Genomic DNA, 19572 nt, shown 5'->3' on the forward strand with positions numbered 1-19572 from the left:
AACACAGAAGTCAGAGGTCTCAAAACTCGAGCGTTTTCAAAAAAAATCCATTTTTAGTCACCTAAAATGCCGTGTTATTGTGAACGTGAGGCCAAAATGCAGAGCAAAAAAATACATTATCAAAAATATCCGTATATGTGTGGATAGGGTCTCAGTCCTCTATGGTCAGAAGTCTGAGAAGAGGAAGTCCTAGAAGCCCCCCCAACCCCCACGCTCTACTGTGATAAGTGGGAGTCACAGCCTGTGGGTGGGAATTAGCAATGATTACACTGGGAGAGGAAACGAGTAACAATCCACTGTTTTTTTTTTTTTTCTGAGAAAGCTCAACTTAATTTTCTTGACTGAACTGAGATGCACGAAAGTAGAACTTTTGACTAAACAAAGTTGAGACAATTGAAAAAAAAGCTAAACAGCAAGTTGAAAATTTGACCCAACATTTTATATTTTTGCACTGCGGTTATATATTTACTCTTTTGACCAATAGCAAAAAGGGTTCTTTTATACCCACCGTTGCAAGGTTGGACAAGCTTCACAGAATGGTAACGAAAATCTCATTTAACCTAATGAGGAATTGTAACACACAGCTTGAAATACCGGAATAGCAGTGGGTGAACCTTGAATATTAGAGCTAGGCCTTCAATTCAGGCTGAAAATGCTATAAATGTCAGTAAAAAGCCACCTCAGTGGTAATGCCAACTTGTGGTAGAATCTCTATAGAATTCTAGTAGTTTGTTAGCGCTAAGCTAATGGTGATGGACATGAACACTTTCTGACGAGGCTGAAGTTTTCCATTCCACCTTAAGTTACAGTCTACCACATTCAGGCACCAGAAGTTTTCATCCAAAACTTAACAATTGCACAAAAGTAAACTGCAATACTTGCAGAGTTTAAATACAAGCTGGGATCTGTTTTCTGTTCTCTGAGGGTTCCAACCTGCTAAATAAAGTGCATTATTAATTTCTAAAAGATATTTTCTTCGCATGCGCATCATTTGAAAGTAACAAAACACTCTAATTATAAGTATTTTGACAAAATCAGTTGTGAGTAAAAATGTTTCATTAGGTTCAATGAGCTTTTTGTCAACATTCTGTCGAGCTTGCTCAACAGTACTAAAGTAGCTACAAACCAATCCAAAATGCTTTTGTGGGCGGAGCATTGACAGGTCAATTGCTGAATCATTTTTATGCTTCATATAGGGTATTTGTGTTTGTGGTTGTGCTGTAAAGATGTCCATTTGATTGATAATCACATTACTATTCAGTTATTGATGAATATTGAAAATGCCCATCCCTAATACACACACATAGAAAAGCCTAACACGCTACACAACGAGTACCTGTAGCCTGACGGGAACACAGAACCTTAGCTAGGCCTCGCTAGAGTCGGTCCTTGCGTTGGGGAACAGAGGCGGCAGAGGAAGCAGGTGTGAGGGGTACTGCGGCACTGCTGCTGCTGAATGAGCAGGTAGGCCAGTGTCTTTACACTCCGCGGAGTCATACTCAGTGGGAGAGGCCTCAGAGGCTGGCAGGTTGCTGACCGAAAAGCATTTCTCTCGGTGGGCCTTCAGCATGTTGGAGAAGCGGAAGCGCTGGCCGCACGTCTCGCACGGATACGGCTTCTCTCCGGTGTGAGTGCGCCGGTGTCGCTTCATGTTGGGTCGACTGGTGAAGCTCTTCCCGCAGATCTCACATATGTACGGCTTCTCTCCTAAGACACAATCGTAAATCACAAGCAGTTTAACAGCCAAGGAAAATATTAAGAACATGTAAATTGGGGGAAATGTGTCAACACGTGGTTTACAAATGTAACAGTGAGTTCCAACCACACAGTGTGGGGTGAGTTTCCCAAAAACGATGGATCTTAGCTTATAACAACAAACTATTGAAGGACATGAGAATCAGTCAGTTTTGCAAGCATATCCGAATAATATCCCGATATTCTCCTAATAATAATAATAATTATTACTATTATTATATATATATATATATATATATATATATATATATATATATATATATATATATATATATACACACATACACACATTTTTATTTTGGATACTGTTGTCTATTATGTCTATTTTATTTGAATATTTTATTGTGTTACAAAAAACAAGTATTTGAACAGTCACAATTATGCAGAAGCTGAGGTCTGAGGAGCTAATGTTACTGTACAGAGTTTAACAGAGTTTCTGCTAAATTTTTCATTTATTATTCGACATATTATTATAGGGTCAGCGCAAAAAAGGATAGCAGCGACACAAATCCTTAAACAATACCTGGCTGTTATTTATTTATTCATTGACCAATACATGCTCCACCCACAAACTTCTTTCGTAGTTACTATTGTGAGATTGGATACATTTAAAAGCAAATTCCACCAAATGAGAAATTTTACTGCAAATAACTAAATTGTAACCATTATTTCAATATTAGGACCAATGCAAATCATAGCTGTTAATTAATTGCCATATAAAAAATTGTGATTAACAGTGTAATTAGCATTTTTTGCTAATAGTTGCTAATACAACTATCAAGGTATCATTAAGGTAATTATTAAGAAATCTTCTGTCAGTGGTTCCCAAATAATAGCCCCAGAATACTATGCGGCAAATAAAAATATCATTTCCTAAATACTGGGCCTCATTCTTCAATACCTTCCTAAGTTTGTATTCCTGAAAAAAACCCTACAAAAAAGTCTACGTCAGACTCGTCATGTGTTCTTAAAGGGCAGAACTGTTCACACTTTTGTGCTCCTGAGTGTGTGTAGATCCTGTTCTTACCTAAGAACAAATCCCAAATAAGAAAACACAGGTAAATGTAAAAAAACTGCAGAAGTGGGTTTTCAGAAGAAATTTCTTCCTAAGAACGGTTGGTGAATGAGGCCCAATGTTATTATTAGTAAGAGAAGTTGTACATTTGTATTATTATTATTATTATTATTAATAGCATTATTATGAACTTAATATTTATTGGCTATGACAACAGTAGTATATAATTATATTATTTGTATATATTTATTATTTTAATATTATATTTTACTGTATTAAATTATTATTATTTATACTTTTTTTACTGAAAGTGGGGTCTTTTTGGTGCAGAACAAATAAATAAGCTTAGTTATTAATTTACATACAAATTTGGGCAGAACTTTAGTTAAGAAGGATTTTGGGAAACACTAATTAACAAACATTCATACACTCGAGTTAACAAAGTACTTAGCATTAGGAAGCTTTTGGGAAATGCACCCTTGATTGATTGAAACGTGTGTTACTATATGTGAAAGCAGCACATTTGTTATCAAACCTTTATCATTTCACTGATTTCTAAGGAACAGCTTGTTACTTCTGGCTTTTTAAACTCTCAAGCACACTTGTTTTTATTGTAGTCTATGGAGAAACACATTCTGCAACTGTAAAGCAAGCACACTTCTACCCTCTGCAGTGTGCTTCATGTTTTTAAACTACATGCACAGGCTTAAAAAAAAGCTTTTCTACTGAGTCCCCAGAAAAGAGCACCACACATCCACACATCATTATAATCAATATCCGGGAGCTGCATAACACTCGACACAAAGATTACCACAGTCCGAACATGAAAGACAGTTTTTAATTCTAAACTAAGCTATGAGCTTCTGGAACAGAATGGCTCAAATACACTGTGTGTGACCCGAACTCTTACCTGTGTGGGTTTTCATGTGCTCATCAAAGTACTGCTTCATGTTGAAGTCCTTGCCGCACCACTGACACATGAACTGCTTGTGTCCGATGTGGATACTCATATGAGATCGTAGCTGGTACTTGTACTGAAAACGCTCATTGCAATTCTGCAAAATAGGGATTTAAGAGATGACTGGCATAGCAAATTTTTCTAAAGCATGAGAAAAGCTACAAACATTACCCTAATACCACACGTATGTGTATATCATACAGTGACACAAACCTCATTAGCAAGTCTATTTGAGATTACTTAACAACTCAACCAGGTAAAATAGCATAGTATAAGTTTTCCTCACTTCTTAGCTATGTTAGCCTGGTAGCCAACAAAATACAGGTAGTGCTGGGGGGGTCCAGGACCCCATAACTAAGCTTTTGGATCCCCCCCCCGATAACACCAAAATCAAAATTTCCTGAAAAAAGTCCCTGAAAATAAACATATTATGGTGTTATGGTGCCCATTATGGAAACAGATATTCTCAATGATGAATTCAGGAAAAATAACTATTAATTTGTTTATTTTAGCCTTTTTTACCCATAAAAAGAGCTGAGCTACTGGTCTGCCTCAGGGTGACACTGTAACAACTCAGTGCTTCTCTGAAAAACTCTTTGATGAGCGTGGGATACTTGTAATTTGGATATCCAGTATGTCAAATGCTGCCCAATTTTTCTCCAGGGAAAGTTTTTTACCTCACACCTGAAGGGCTTCTCTCCTGAATGTTGGAGAAAATGAACTTTCAAAGACATGCTCCGTTTGAAGGACTTGCCACAGGTCTCGCAGGTGAATGGCATCTCTTTTGTGTGAGCTGAAAGCACAGAGAACTGGTTAGGAGAGTTCAGGTCATGTGTTCACGATGAAGAAACAGAACAGTCCGAAGGCGTAACTCACCGATCATGTGTTTGCGAACGTGAGCCATAGTGAAGAACTTCTTCTCACATATCTCACAAGTAAACTTTTTCTCAGCGTAGCCATGGACAATTTTATTGTGCTCATGCAGGGACCAGAGCTTCTTGAAGTCTTTGCCACACGCAAGACACTGAAGAGACGTAAATAGAAAAGAAAATAAAAATGATGAGAAAGAAGAGATTTTAACGTAAATATATACATACTACAGTACATGTAGTTGGCTACTTCAATTTGAAAGAGGCACAACACCATGTGGGAGGCATTCTGATACACGGACGTTGGAAGGGAGGGTGCCGAGGGTTCTGCAGCCCCCCGATTTCAGGATTACAAAATAAATAATACTAAGACTTGAACGTAGTAGACTCAACTGTGCTTATTTCAGCAAATTTTATTGGTTTTTGAAAATTGCCCACTTTGAATTTGATGCCAACAACACGTTCCAAAAAAGTTAGGATGGGGGCAACAAAAGGCTGCTAAAGTTGTGGAATGCTAAAAAAACACCTGGTGGTTGATTGGCAACAGGTCAGTAACATGATTGGGTATAAAAAGCATCCCAGGGAGGCTGAATCTTTCAGGAGTAAAGATGAGGAGGGGTTCGCCATTCTGTGAAAGACTGCGCAGGCAAACAGTGCAACAATTCAAGAATAATGTTACTCAGCATAAAATAACAAAGAACTTTTGCTTTTCATCATCTACGGTACATAATAAAATTTAAATATTCAAAGAATCCAGAGAAATCTCTGTACGCAAGGGATGAGGCCAAAAACCAATACTGGCTGGCCATGCTCTTCAGGCCCTCAGGTGACACTGCATTAAAAATAGACATGATTCTATAGTGGAAATCACTGCATGGGCTCAGAAACATGTCTGAAAACCACTGTCTGTGAAATCAGTTCGCCGCTGCATCCACAAATGCAAGATAAAACTCTAAAACGCAAAGAAGAAACAATATATAAACAGGATCCAGAAATGCTGCCACCTTCTCTGGGCCCAAGCTCATTTAAAATGAACTGAGGTGATGTGGAAAAGTGTCCTGTGGTCTGACAAATCAACATTTTAAGTTCTTTTTGGAAATCATGGACATTGTGTCCTCTGAGCTAAAGACCCCTCAGCTTGTTATCAGGACACAGTTCAAAAGCCAGTATATACTTTCAAAACTACAGCAGTGTCTTCTCAGTTCCCAAACACTTACAGAGTGTTGTTAAAAGAAGAGGTGATGAAACACAGTGGTAAACATGCCCCTGTCCCAATTTTTTTGGAATGTGTGGTTGGCATCAAATTCAAAATGGGCATATATTTTTCAAAAAACAATACAATTTCTCAGTTTCAACATTTGATATGTTGTCTTTGTAGTATTTTTCTTTAAATATATGGTTTATGAGATTTGCATATCATTGCATTTTATTTTTATTTACATTTTGCACAGCGTCCCAACTTTTTTGGAAATACGGCTGTATTTTAGACCAGTTTTCATTCCAAAAGCGAAATGAAAATAAACTTTTATCAACCGTTATCTCCCCTCAAGGTGCGTTCCAGTGTTAAATCACACTGTGTGACTGTGGACACAAGCAGTTACTGTGCCAAGCATCAACAATCTGAATGGTTGCTGCTCATCTCATTTGCATAAAGTTAGTCCAGTACAAACAAACATCTTCCTCTTTGAAGATGTGCATCAGTGGTTTTATGTGTCAGTTATATGTACATATTGTCACTTCTCGCCTCATTACAGCACAATGTGACACATTTTGTTTGATGCAAAGTGAAATCATTTAGCATGACATCATCGCTTTATAAACAAAATGTACAGGAAGCCAAAATTAAAGGGGACATTTTTGAAGGGGAAATTTTTCTCGTATATGATTCGGTTCCTACTTGTCATAACAATTGTTTGGTTGTGACATCACAACCTTCTCTAGCTTAGCTTCTATATATGTATTGTACAGAGTAGGGAGTAAATGGCATGCATAAACTTTGTTTATGTAGTACATCAATGCCCAGGAGGGCACTAATAGCCAGTGCCCTGCTCTCTAACACCACATAGAGCCCAAGAGGGAACTGACAGACCAGCAACCAGCTACCAAGCACTGCCTAGTGCCCCAGAGGGCACCAAAAGGCCAGCAGTGAGTTCCTCAGCACCACTCTCGGCAGCACTGCCTCCCAAGCCTGCCAGTGCTCAGCCCCAATGGCTGTGCTGTGAAAGTGAGGGCAGAACTGGCTGTTGGACAGAGCTGCAAGTGCTCAGATGCCCACGCTACGCTCCATAACGAAGAATGCTTGGATAAATACAAAGGCTGCTGAATAAATCTCTCAACTCCCATGGTGCGGGTTGTCCAGCAGCTCAATTTAGGCACTGTGTTCTTTCAAAAAATGATTGTGAAGGACCTGCGTTGACTTCTAGAAGCAATTCTTGCCTGGAAGTGAGGCGATTTTTATTCACAAGCCATGAAATACACCAGCGGTCCCTGTCTGTCAGTTTCGTCTTTCAGACACAATTCTGACGAGAATTTTCTGTAGACTGCGATTTTGCCATTGCTGGGAGACCTATATGACTGTACACTTCAATACACCAGCAAATTCAGCTACTTCCTTCACACTATGGCTTTTGGCTGCCCAAATGCAACCACTCCTTTTTCCCCAATTATTAACATCTGCTTTGCGACCCATTTTCCACACATTGAACAAGACATTCACTGCACTGTACCATCTCTTCTCAATCTATGAATCCTGTCGCCCACCCTGCAGCTATTTATAGCCAGATTATCCTTGTGCAATGCCATCTGCAGGAGCCTGAAGTTACCACCACCTTAAACACGCAAGGTGACTATTTTTTTTTTCGGGGAGCTTATGTTGGCATCGAAAAAAGGGATAGTTTCGTGCCTTGGCAACGGCGACATGCAGCCCTGAAAATGTTGCCATGGTGACAGCGCCACTGGTGAAAATGGAGGAATATCAAAGTACAGCTTTAGCAGTGTTAACTGTATATTTAAGGTGGGAAAAACAGTAAGGAGAATCCTCTGTACTCTGTTATTATTGATTATTTAACACTTGGTGCGTCTGGACTTCAACAATGAGATGCTCGGCAACCATGGCCTCTGGTTTGTTTCTGTTTATTCCACTGCCATAGTTGAAGGCAAAAGTTGAGAAACCTGGAGTATTGATACTGCGTTTACATGTTGGCGGCATACAGCAAAGTGGATATTCCTTTGTTTTCCATGGAGCAGTGATTCCGATAGCACCTGGCTGCAGACCTTAAATAAGGAATCGCCATTGCTAAAATTGTCCTCTGATAATTAACCATTTTTGTCTCCACAGCTGTGTGCTGCTGTTGGTCATGTACTGCTTTGAGGTATGGAATAAGGCATTTTCAATGCCAACATGCTAACATGACAAAATGTTCCTACAACCATGACTTCACCGCGGTACTCTGCAGTCGCTGCTTCATCGAAAACAATGGAATATCTGGTTTGTCATCGACCTCCTACCACCATGTAACCACAGCTTTATAGTAACGTAGCCCACACCTAGTATCTGAGGGTAACCTTGCTGCATTCATATTTTAGCAGTAGATGGCAAACTGGATATTCTGTTATTTTACTGGAGCAGCAATTGAAAATTCGGCCACTGCTAGCACCATTGTTCCACTAGCTGCAGTGGTAAACTGTGATGTGGAACATTCCAGCACAATTTCCATTTTCCCAACTTTTGCTGTTGATGGTGGGGGTGGAATAAACCATATGTTGGATTTTTATTGTGCTGAACGGTCATATTCATAGTTAAGGCATACCTGTGAACGTACATCAAGTCATGAATGTCAAATACCATTGGAAACATTAGAGTTACATGAAATAGTGGCACCACCATCGCCACAGACACAAGTTATGCTGTTACCACGGCAACGTTTACATCGTTACATGGAGCCATCGGCTCTGTACGGTTGCCAATTCTACTATATTTTTTGACTGTGATTTGGGCAGTTGTGTGAATTCATACCTGTATGTTCTTCTCACAGTCAGTCTGCTGATGCAGCACCAGCTCGCTGTCCAAAAGGAAGCGCTTGCCACACTTGTCGCACACCTGCATGTGGCTGTGTGCGACGCTCACGTGCTTCTCCATGTCCCAGCCGCTGGTGAAGACCCGCGGGCACCTCATGCATGGGAAGCTCCGCCTCTCCTTCATTTGTGCGTCCTGCCCCAGACCCTCATCTTCCTCCTCCTCCTCCTCACCACGCCTACTCCCGCCACCACCCCGCCTCACTCTCATGCTCGTTCTCATAGTAACCGTCGCCATGGTGTCCATGGAGGTCCTGGTCTGTCTGCGCGACCTCTGAGGGAGGAACTCAGGCAGGTTGAGGACCTCAGCCTCTTCTTCTTCGCTGGTACCTCCAGGTGCCTCATCATCACCTTCGCTTTGGTCATCTTCTTCCTCTGAATCCATGTTGTCCTTCTCCTCTGTCTCAAAGCCAGAAGGAGTTGCAGTAGGGGAAGAGCTGCCCCCTTCCAGACCTTTGGACACATTGAGGGTCTGGTTGTTCAGATTCAGCTCCACGATAATCTGCTCTCTGTTGAACGTTGCAAGGTCATCGGAATCTCTTGACACCTCCGGTTTTTCCTCCACCTTACATGACTGTCCCGCCTGTCCATCTCCGATGTGAACAGCATACGGACTCCTCTCGCCTTTCCCTGCAAAGATCTTGGCGCTGGACAGGTCCTGCTCCTCCTTGATCTCCACATAAAAGCTGGTGCCTAGGCCTGAGTGATAAAATGATGGCCATCATTTATTTTTTTTATGTTGTTTAATGCACATAAACAGAATAATTGCCTCTTTAAAAAGTTTCTGACTGAATACCTTTTTATTTGCAGGGGATAATGTTAATGTAATGTGCTTCAGTGTTTAAATGCACAATTTGTTTTTTTCTTTTTCAAATTTTTAGCAAGACATAAAATGCACATGTTCTCTGTTTGCATGTTTAAACCAAAGAATAATCCCTAAATTTTAGCTAGCATCATTTTCCATAGCAAAAATTAAGGCCACTCCCACTTTTTTTAAAGCCTCTACGTCTTGGAAACGAATGACGATTTTAACATTAAAAGCCCATGTGCAAAAGTCTTAATTAACTGTATTAATTAATAAAATATTTTGCCTCATTAAAATAGGGGCCTGGACAGAAACACCCTTTATAATTTCAGTGTGAATGGGCGGAGCTTAACTGCTGTAGGCTGAATAGGTGGATTTTAATGAGTTGGTTCTCTTGTTACATCCTTAGTATCTCCTAGCCAATACAGTCATGTCTATTTTTAAGCCCATACATCTTACAAACTAATTAAGGAATATATATATATATATATATATATATATATATTTGGTTTTTTTTTTGCACACTATTTCCTCACCACAATGAGATTTTTAAAAGCTACATGGTGTAAGATTTGGGGACCTCATGCAACATGTGGATGAACATTTCATAACATGGGTAGTGCTTTGGACCCCTTCTCCGTGCTGATGAATCTGATGATTACAAGTGTGTTGAAAGAAAATTCAAAGAGAACTCATAACTTGGTGAACAACAGATATAAATCTGAAAATAAATTATTTCAGTGGCAAGAAAACGTATGTGAACCCTTTGGAAATATCTGCATTTATGTTTAAAGTCATCTTAAAATATGGTGGGATCTTCATCCAAGTTGTGATAAAGAACAAACACAATCTCTTATAACACAAAAAATAAAAGTATTGTTTTTGTCCTTATACCGAATATATCATTCAAAAAAATATGTGACTTCAACAACAGCTAACTGGACTCAGGAGTTAGCAAACCTGCACAGCGTCCACACAAAGAATTGAGATCGAAGGTGTGGGTAAGGCTACTTTGACTGATAAAAACACTCAAATATTTTGAGTTTGCTATGCAGAATAAGCATCTGCCGATGTGAATCATGCCTCGCAAAAAAGACATCTCAGAAAACCTACAGTCAATAACTGCTGAATTCCATAAAGCTGGTAAGGGTTACAAAGTAATCTCAAATAGTTTAGATGTTCATAAGTCTACAGTTAGACAAAGTATCTCTAAATGGAGCCAATTTAGAACTATGTCTACCTAAAAGTGGGCATCCAGCCAAGATCACTCCAAAGCTAAGATCACTCCAACACAGAATGCTCGATGAAGTAGAAAAGAACCCTAGAGTACAACCTAAAGGCTTAAAGGCACCATTGGAACTGGTTAACATCTCTCTTGGTGGGTCTACCATACGAAAAACATGCAAACAGGCATGGTGTCCATGATAGGACACCACAGAAGAAGGAGATTGCCAAACATTTAAAAAACACTCCTGGGACTATGCTATGTGGACTTATGAAACTAAGGTTATAGAGCACTGCATTCCAACATGAAAACATCATCCCCACAGTGAAGTATGACGGAGGGAGCATTATGATTTGGAGCTGCTTTGCTGCCTCTAGGCCTGGTCCGATTACCATAATCAAGGGAAAAATGAAATCCTAAGTTTATCAAAGTATCCTAAAGGATCGTGTCAGGGTGGCTGTCTGCTGGCTGAAGCTCAGTAAAAGCTGGGTGATATGGCAGGATAATGACACTAAACACCAAAGTAAATGAACTACAGGATGGCTTAAAAAAGCATAAAATTCACTTTGTGGAGTGGCCCAGTCAGACCCCAGACCCCAGACCCCAGACCCAATAGAGATGCTGTGGAATGACCTCAAGAGAGCCATTCACTTCAGATATCCAAAGAATATGGTTGAGCTAAAGCAGTTCTTTAAGGAAGAATGGTCCAGTATTATTCTTGCACACTGCGCAGGTCTGATCTACAGATACTTGAAGCATTTGTTTTTGGTCACTGCAGCCAAAGGGGGTCGACCAGTTATTAAATCCAAGGGTTTGCTTACTTTTTCCACTGGTACTGTGAATGTTAAGCTGGTGTGCACAATAAAGACACACAGGATTATAACTGTGTCATTAGCTTTAGCACATTATGTGCGTCTACGCTTGTGAAGATCACATTTTATGACCAATTAGAAAACTAGGTATTTCTAAAGAGTATATATACTGTGTATTTTTGTTTTCTCCAAATTATTATTGAGCATTAGGAAATGTATTTAATATTCTAGATATCAAACAACATGGAAAAACATATCATGATTGTTGTCCATACTGCCCAGTCCTACCAGCAGAGCCCGCCGAGCCGCTGCCTCCATTGCCACTGTTGCCGTTGCTCCAGGCCTTGTCGTCAGCATCCTGGTGCCTAGGCAGATCTGCTGGAGTGGGCCGGGCGTGCAGCGAGCCACGGGAGATGAGCTCGCGGCAGGACGAGGCGATGTTGCTCATCTGCAGCACGGTGGCAGCGCGGAGCACGTCCTGTGCATTTCCACTGTTCACCAGCAGCTTGGAGGTGTAGATGAAGTTGAGGATCTGCAGCAGGCCCTGCGGCCGGAGCGCCTCCAGCGACAGCTCCACACGCTGCAGCTCCTTGCTGGAGGCGAACAGCGAGTGGAAGAAGGGGCTGTAGGCCGCCAGCACGCCCTTGTGGGCCTGGAAGGTGGCCTTGTGGCGCAGCAGCACGATGTCCACGTCGCACAGGTCCGGCTGCAGCAGGCGCTGCTCGTTCAGACGGTCCATCAGGAAGGTGCAGTGAAGGGCCACATCCTCCACCACAGAGTACTCCACAGACGGGAGGTCAGCAGTCTTCTCCACTATCAGCTAAACAGGAAAGTTTATGTTTAGGGATGCAACAAATATGTAAACAAATGCAAACAAAGTCATTCAGAGAGGTTCTCATTCTAGAGAAATGAGTCAAAATTGCTCACAGTTGTGGTGATAGGAACCAGACATATTACCTCTAAAAGCTACCTCACAAAATGTTATTGGATGAAATGGTTATGAATGCTCTGCCTGATGCCTGAAACATGACCATTTTCCAACCTCTCCTTATTAAATATATAAAACTACATCAGCCGTTTTTGTTACTGTGCCTTTAAGACCGATATAAGGTAAATTATCTCTATTCCAGTTTAGTGCCGCATTCAAAAAACAGTCCAGACTGAATCACCCTCAATAACCTCAGCCCAAATTTTAAGTGTTTTTTTTTTCAATTTGGTAAGTTCCACGAATAAACAGTCATTATGCATTAAAATGCATTCAAATTATTTTCACTTAGGAAAAAAAAAAAAATCAACAAAACACGAAATATGCCCAAACTTTTGCACACGACTGTAGCACAATATTTTTTATTATTATTAACAGAAGAAGGATTGTGCAGTTAACCCCTGTGTGCTACTGTGTTTACTGACATAACTGCTGACTATACCTTCATACCTCTTGGCTGTCAATCACTGCACAGATTTGATTACTGAGGTCACTCTTCATTATGTTGTGCATGAAAATGGACTGACCATCCCCGGCTATGAGAAGAAAGCAACACAGATTGCTTTTTGTTTAAATGTCCTTCAGTCCTGCAGCATAAACGACCATCCTACCATGTTGAGGGCTAGACACATTGTTTTATTTTTAGACTAGCCATTTATTATCTATATGGCTCTTTGGGCAAAATATCTAATTGTGTTTTTTTTGGCCCTATAATACAATTTAAACTGAAATTTTTCCTATAAATTAAGAGTTTTTATGACCAAGTAGACCAGCATATCCAGTTTTTCTGGCAAGGATACCCGAACAACGGTCTAGAACACCTTAGAAACTACTTGTAATAACACAGCAACACCTTAGCAACCACCGAGCAACACTTTAGCAACCATTTAAGGTAACGCAGCACTGGCCTGGCAAAACATTATCAACCACCTGGAGTACCAGGCAACTAGCTAGCAACACTGGGAACCCCTAGCAACGGACTAACCACACATCAGCAACCACCTGGGAAACCATCACAATGGCTTTGGCCTAGAAACACTTCGGCAACCACCTGGGAAACCATCACAATGGCTTTGGCCTAGAAACACTTCGGCAACCACCTGGGACACCATAACAATGGCTTTGGCCTAGAAACACTTCGGCAACCACCTGGAACGACAGGAATCGCCAAGCAACATCTTCACAACAATCTGGGACACCATAGTAATGGCCTTGTGACTCCTTAGCAATCATCTGGGATAACATAACAATAATCTAGCAACACCTTAGCAGCTACCTGGAAAAACAACTGACAGTTATCTTCAATCGCTTAAATGTTTTCCAAGCGTTTTTAGCTGTTTTTGTCAAGCCAACTTGAAGTTTGTTCATGAATTTTCCTCTTGTAGCTAAAACAGCAGCTCTTATTTGAAAGTTGCACTTCAAATTGCAATTTCAATAAAAAAGGATTAATCTTTCAGCTCTGCCTTCAGCAAGGCCCAGCTCCTCCAACAGATAAATGGTTAACCAGCCCCTGATACAATCACGATTTATCAACGGCTAGTCACATTCTTACAGCAAACACTGCCTTCGGCTCTAAATCCCACATAACTCAGCACAGAAATAAGTGACATTTACGCCTACTTCACTGTACTCCACCACAGCACCACTGAAAAAGAGGCCGATAAGCTGAATGTGATAAAAAGATCCGAATGAAGACGACACTCCTGTTTTGGTATCTAGAAAACAGTGTTTTGATTCCAATCATTTCTATTTGGTTCCCTTCAGCTCCTCTATAAAGACAGATACAATAGCAAATAGGCTCCTACTGAGGAGCGCTCAAACAGTTGTGATGTAAAGGAAAACTCCACTTTTAAAAAGCATAATTAAGTGGTTAAAATGTAAAAGTCATTCAGAGTAGGTTGGTGTGAAATGCTCTGTTCAAGAGAAGCTTACAGCCAGAACTGTCTGAAGAGTTTAATGCCTGTAAAAGTTGCACAAAATTATACTGAATTTGTGGCCTGAGACATAAATTATAGTTAAGTTAAATTATGTCACCCAGAGAGCTGCCATTATTTAACCATTATGAATATTATCAACATTACATTTAAGAACTCAGGAGACACGTGCAGATTCACTAGTCACTTTGGATAGTAAATAAAATAGCTATATTTGTGTTGTAGACATGGCGACCCCTGGTTCCTATCACCACCAGTGTAAAGAAATCTGTCAGTGCCCACGTTTTTCAAGAGGCTTCAGAAACTGGCGCTGGTTCGATCGTCTAGGTTTGGTGTGGAATGTGTGGGGTAGTATTTTGAAAATACCACCAAAGTGAGAGGAAACCATGGAAGGCATAACGGTTTGATCTAGAACTGGGTGATATGGCAAAAATATTGCAATATTGCGATACTTCAAGAAATTTTCACGATACACCATATACCACAATATTTATTTTTTCAGACATCTGACCAGGTGGAGCACAAAAAACAGCAATGCTACATTTTTACTACACTATAATATATACTGCTCATGCTATAAAAAACTATGAATACAATGATTTTTATTCAATATTTGGCCTAGTGTTGCACTAAATCCAGTTAAATGGGACTAATTTTGCTCTCTTTATTATCAAACAGGTAGTTGATCAGTGTTCCACAGACACTGACGATATGCACGATATGTTCAGAAAAGCATAATGTATTGTGCCATAATTTATCATGATAGCGTTATATATATCGCCATATTGCCCAGCCCTAGTTCGATCAATAGACAAATCAAAAACAGCCCATGGATAAACCCATAACAGCTGTGTGCTTCTCTGCAATGCATTCCTTCATTTTTTTCTCAGTGATTGAATTATGCAGAAATTTTGAAACATTTGTGGAAGTCCCCTTTAATTCTGAAGATGCTGAGTGTGCTGGCAATCCGCTCAAACTACTAGAGGGCTAAGTCTGAGCATTTTTAGCATCTGAACCCAGTGACCTTGTGAATGAGGCACTTTAGATGACTCTTAAATGCATGCACACAGCATGATGTCAGCACTTGTAAGCGGACATGTGTCTACAGAAGGTTAAAGGGGAATTCCACCGATTTCTTACATTTCTGCATGATTTAATGGTTAACATGTAAACAAAGTGATTCAGAGTGGTTTGGTGTGAAATGCTCCATTCTAGAGAAACATACAAAGTCAGGACTGTTCACAGTGGTGGTGATAGGAACCAGACGTCCACCTCTAAAAGCTCCCTCACAGAAAGGTATTACATGAAGTGGTTTTGAATACTCATATAGTCTGATGTCTAGTTTTGTGATAAGGTTTCAGTGTAAAAACAATTTATGTAATCCATTCACGGTGGAGGGGTACATGAAGGGTGTTCTAGGGGAAACCACCCCCCAAAGAAAACTTCTTTTTCTTTTTTTTTTAAACCATCATCTACATTCCATCTAAACTCAGACGACTCGTGTAGGTTCACTGGTGGTTCTGGATAGTAAATAAAGTGTCTATATTTGCATTGTAGGCACTGTGACCCCTGGTTGCCATCATTACCTCTGTAAGCTTCTCTACAATTAACCATTTCACATCACATCTCTCTGAATGACTTTGTTTACATCTCAACGACTGAATTATGCAGAAATTTTGAAAAATGGGTGGAATTCCCCTTGAAGGCTCACAAAGCATTCTCGATGTGGAACGTTTTTTGTTTTGTTGATTAGAATACATCATGAATCTGTTCCAAAAACAAAATTTCTGATGAAAACAAGAATACCTTAAAGAGAAATTTCACTGATGTTACAAAATGTCTGTAAAATTAAGTCACTAAAATGTAAACAAAGTCATTCAGACTGGTTTAAGGTTCAGTGGTGGTGACAGAAACCTGATGTCTGCCTTTAAAAGCTCCCTTACAAACAGTTATTACATGGAACAGTTACAAATATGTTGCCTGATGTCTCAGATGCTGTTCTGAGAGAAGATTTTGGCCTAAAGCACATTTTAAAAGGCATCCATGGCACAGAGATCCAGGCAGGGTGTAGTAAATCAAAACAGTCCCAAATAAAAATACATTTTTAAAAAATTAACCACCATCAATATTATATATAAAAACTCAGAAGGCACATGTATGTTCACTGGTGATTGTGGATCATCGTGACCCCTGGTTCCCATCACCGCCACTGTAAAGAAATCTCAGTCGGTAAGTTTCTCTACAAAGAATCATTTTACAGACAAACTGCCCTGAATGACTGTTTACATCCCAACAACTGATTTATTCAGAAGTGCTGAACAATAAGTGACGTTCCCCTTTAATCAGACACTGTATTTCTGAGGTAAATACAAAACTGCAAGTTAACATTCTGAAGTTTCTCTCCAAGTTTGGTGCCTCTAGGCTGAAGATCTGAAGATGGGAATGTAGTGTGAAGACTTTTGTACCAAGGCAAAATCTAAACCAGGCTAACTAAACCGAGTAAAACTGTTAGAATCTACAGGGTAATTATGGAGACCGTCGCGCACCTTCACTACCCAGAGCTCAGAGAGGGTGCAACCTAGAAAAAGTTACACAGCGCTGAATGGTGAGAAAATGATTAACAACCAAGCTGAGCTGGGGGCGAGATATGCCCCATCCCACCCTCCACACTGACGGCATGAAGGATTTGTCTGAAACGCAGAGGCCTAAACGGGATTCCCAAAATCTCAGACCAACCAAGAACGACACATCAAAGAGGAGACCGAGCCGCTACCATTGCGATCCGGAGGCGTTAGCTGCTTCCAAGGAGCTCCGTTTGGTTCCCCCTCCTCAGCGCTCGGACGGCTCCTGTCCAACAGAACAGAAAGGCTACTCTTTGTATTTAAACGGCGTCCTTTGATTCGGACGGCGGTTCTTTCTCGCCATGTTTGCATGCAGAGTGATCGGCGGCTGCCTTTGGCGGAGGGCAAGTGGTGATTGGAGCTCCAAAATCATATGGGGCGCTCCGTCTGGAGCGTTAAAGCGACAGGGATGCCATAATCCAGACATGCTTTTGGTGCGGGAGGCTTCAAAAGCCGGGGATGGCTCGGGTGTCCTGGTTCGGTGCGGAATGGACAGGGGCAGTGTTTTGAAGGAGAGAGAGGACTGAACGTGTCAAAACGCGCGTTTGTCCGCGGCACCTGGTGTTGTGCACTGGCAGCCTTCAGCTCAGCGAGGCTGCCGGGGTCAGTGAGTCCATAGCGGAGTGAACCGGTTCAGCACGACCGGCGCGCTGGATGTAATGCCGATCCGCTCCACACGGGGGCAGCACAACACAGCGGACTAACGCGATGCTTCGGGGAAATTCATTCAAACGAACCTCCGGTGGATCTTTCGCTCTTTCTCGTCATTCGTTCATTTTTCCTTTTTTCTTTTTTCATCTTTAAATTTAATTTATAAATGAAAAACTAACATAAAAAAATACATATTTTTTCTTCTCTTTTCTTTTTGCTTTTCTGCACCTTTTCCCTTTATGTAGTAATGAAAAAAGTAATGTAAATAAATAAATATTTTATATTTTCTTTTCCCATTTCCTCTTCTTTTGCTTTTGTTTACACATGATAAACGCTAAATAAATAAATAAAAAATGTTTTCTTTACTTTTCATCTTCTTTTCCTTTTATTTACAAATGACAAAATTTGCACATCAAATACAAGAAGTAATCTAGAATAATCTGGTAATGTAACTAACTAGATTAAATTAAATCTAGTTAACTTTCCCATCTGATATCTGATATATGGCAATATATAGATTTCAAATATATGACATATATAAGCATATATAAAATTTTTCTTTAATCACAGCTCTAATATTTGTGATATATGGACATATATGTGACATACATGCCAACATATTTGAAACTGGTCATTTTATAATATGGGACGTTTCAGCCGTATATCAACATATACAAACAATTATGTGTAACACAAATATTTAACAATATATGATATTAAACACGGTTTGAATATGAATCAAATAAATTACTCATAATGCTAAATTCATATTATACAATGTAAGGCTTCTATGCATCTTCTTTGTTGCTGTTTAACTAAACTCTCAAAACATATACATTGTAAGCTATACAATAAAATCATTCAAAAATGAAAGAAATAAAAAATGTTGCTCCTTGACACATTTAAATAATTTAATATTTTAATATTTAAAAGCAAACATATAATAGTAATCCATGTATGTATAATTAATTGATAATGCATATATGTCCATTATTTAATACTTATGTCTATGTACATATGTACACGTTTAAAATATATATATATATATATATATATATATATACACACACACGCATGTATATATGTCCATGTATGGAGATTAGGTTGCCATGGCCCAATTAGATTACTATATGCTTTAGTGTTCCCATTTAGGTTGAATTTCTTAACCATTTGCACTTTTGAACATGATTTTAGTTAATATGAAGTTAATATCCTACATTTCCCTTGTATTTTTTCTACTTTGATGTCCACTTACAAAAAAATTCTGTGGTTTTATGTAGCAAAACAGTTCCTACTCTCTTTTGTCCACAGAATTTAAAAAGCCTATTTTTGTTATTGTGCCTTTAAGACTGAAATATGTAAATGACCTTTGTTCGGGTTGGATATCCTGTAACACACTTTTTAACTTCAGCACGAGTGGGCAGGGCTAAAGTGCAGTAGGGTGAATAGAGAGGTATATGTGACATCACGGAGAACACTGAATTCAAAAAGTTTTGAAACTTAATGTTTGAAACTTTAACAACTTACTACACTGTTGGTACATTTTTCATTCATCAAGGTACAGTGTAAATGTTCCCTCAAAGGTACAACAGTGGTTCAGTTGTGCACCTTAAATAAATTTAAACGAATTTAAAAGTATGTATTTTTACCTGTCCATCACCGAATGTTTTAAAACAGAACAATAAAATAAAAAGCCTGGAGACGAGACGGGGTGTGTGGAGTCAGTACAACTTAGAAAATGTAATGTGAGAGTTTGCTACCTTTCTTCTGAGAGTGAACATCAATCTAAAAACTGGAGGAAAATTAGTTTTTCAATGAAATGGACTCATTTTACTGGTACTGCAATACCTTTTTATGGTAATATTAAA

General features: G+C 39.7%; 1 protein-coding gene across 1 annotated transcript; it reads right to left on the reverse strand.

Moving 5' to 3' along the window:
- Positions 1 to 832: 832 nt before the first annotated feature.
- zbtb47a (zinc finger and BTB domain containing 47a) lies at positions 833 to 17595 on the reverse strand. Its single transcript, XM_036556285.1, has 7 exons — positions 17206 to 17595; positions 11802 to 12333; positions 8613 to 9370; positions 4605 to 4752; positions 4406 to 4521; positions 3681 to 3825; positions 833 to 1707 (listed from the first exon to the last, which is right to left on the reverse strand). The coding sequence occupies exons 1-7, from the start codon at positions 17206 to 17208 to the stop codon at positions 1367 to 1369; spliced, it is 2043 nt and encodes a 680-aa protein (XP_036412178.1). The 5' UTR covers positions 17209 to 17595; the 3' UTR covers positions 833 to 1366.
- Positions 17596 to 19572: the final 1977 nt, after the last annotated feature.

This window comes from Colossoma macropomum, unplaced genomic scaffold, assembly GCF_904425465.1.
Source record: "Colossoma macropomum unplaced genomic scaffold, Colossoma_macropomum, whole genome shotgun sequence".
Taxonomy (NCBI): Eukaryota; Metazoa; Chordata; class Actinopteri; order Characiformes; family Serrasalmidae; genus Colossoma; species Colossoma macropomum.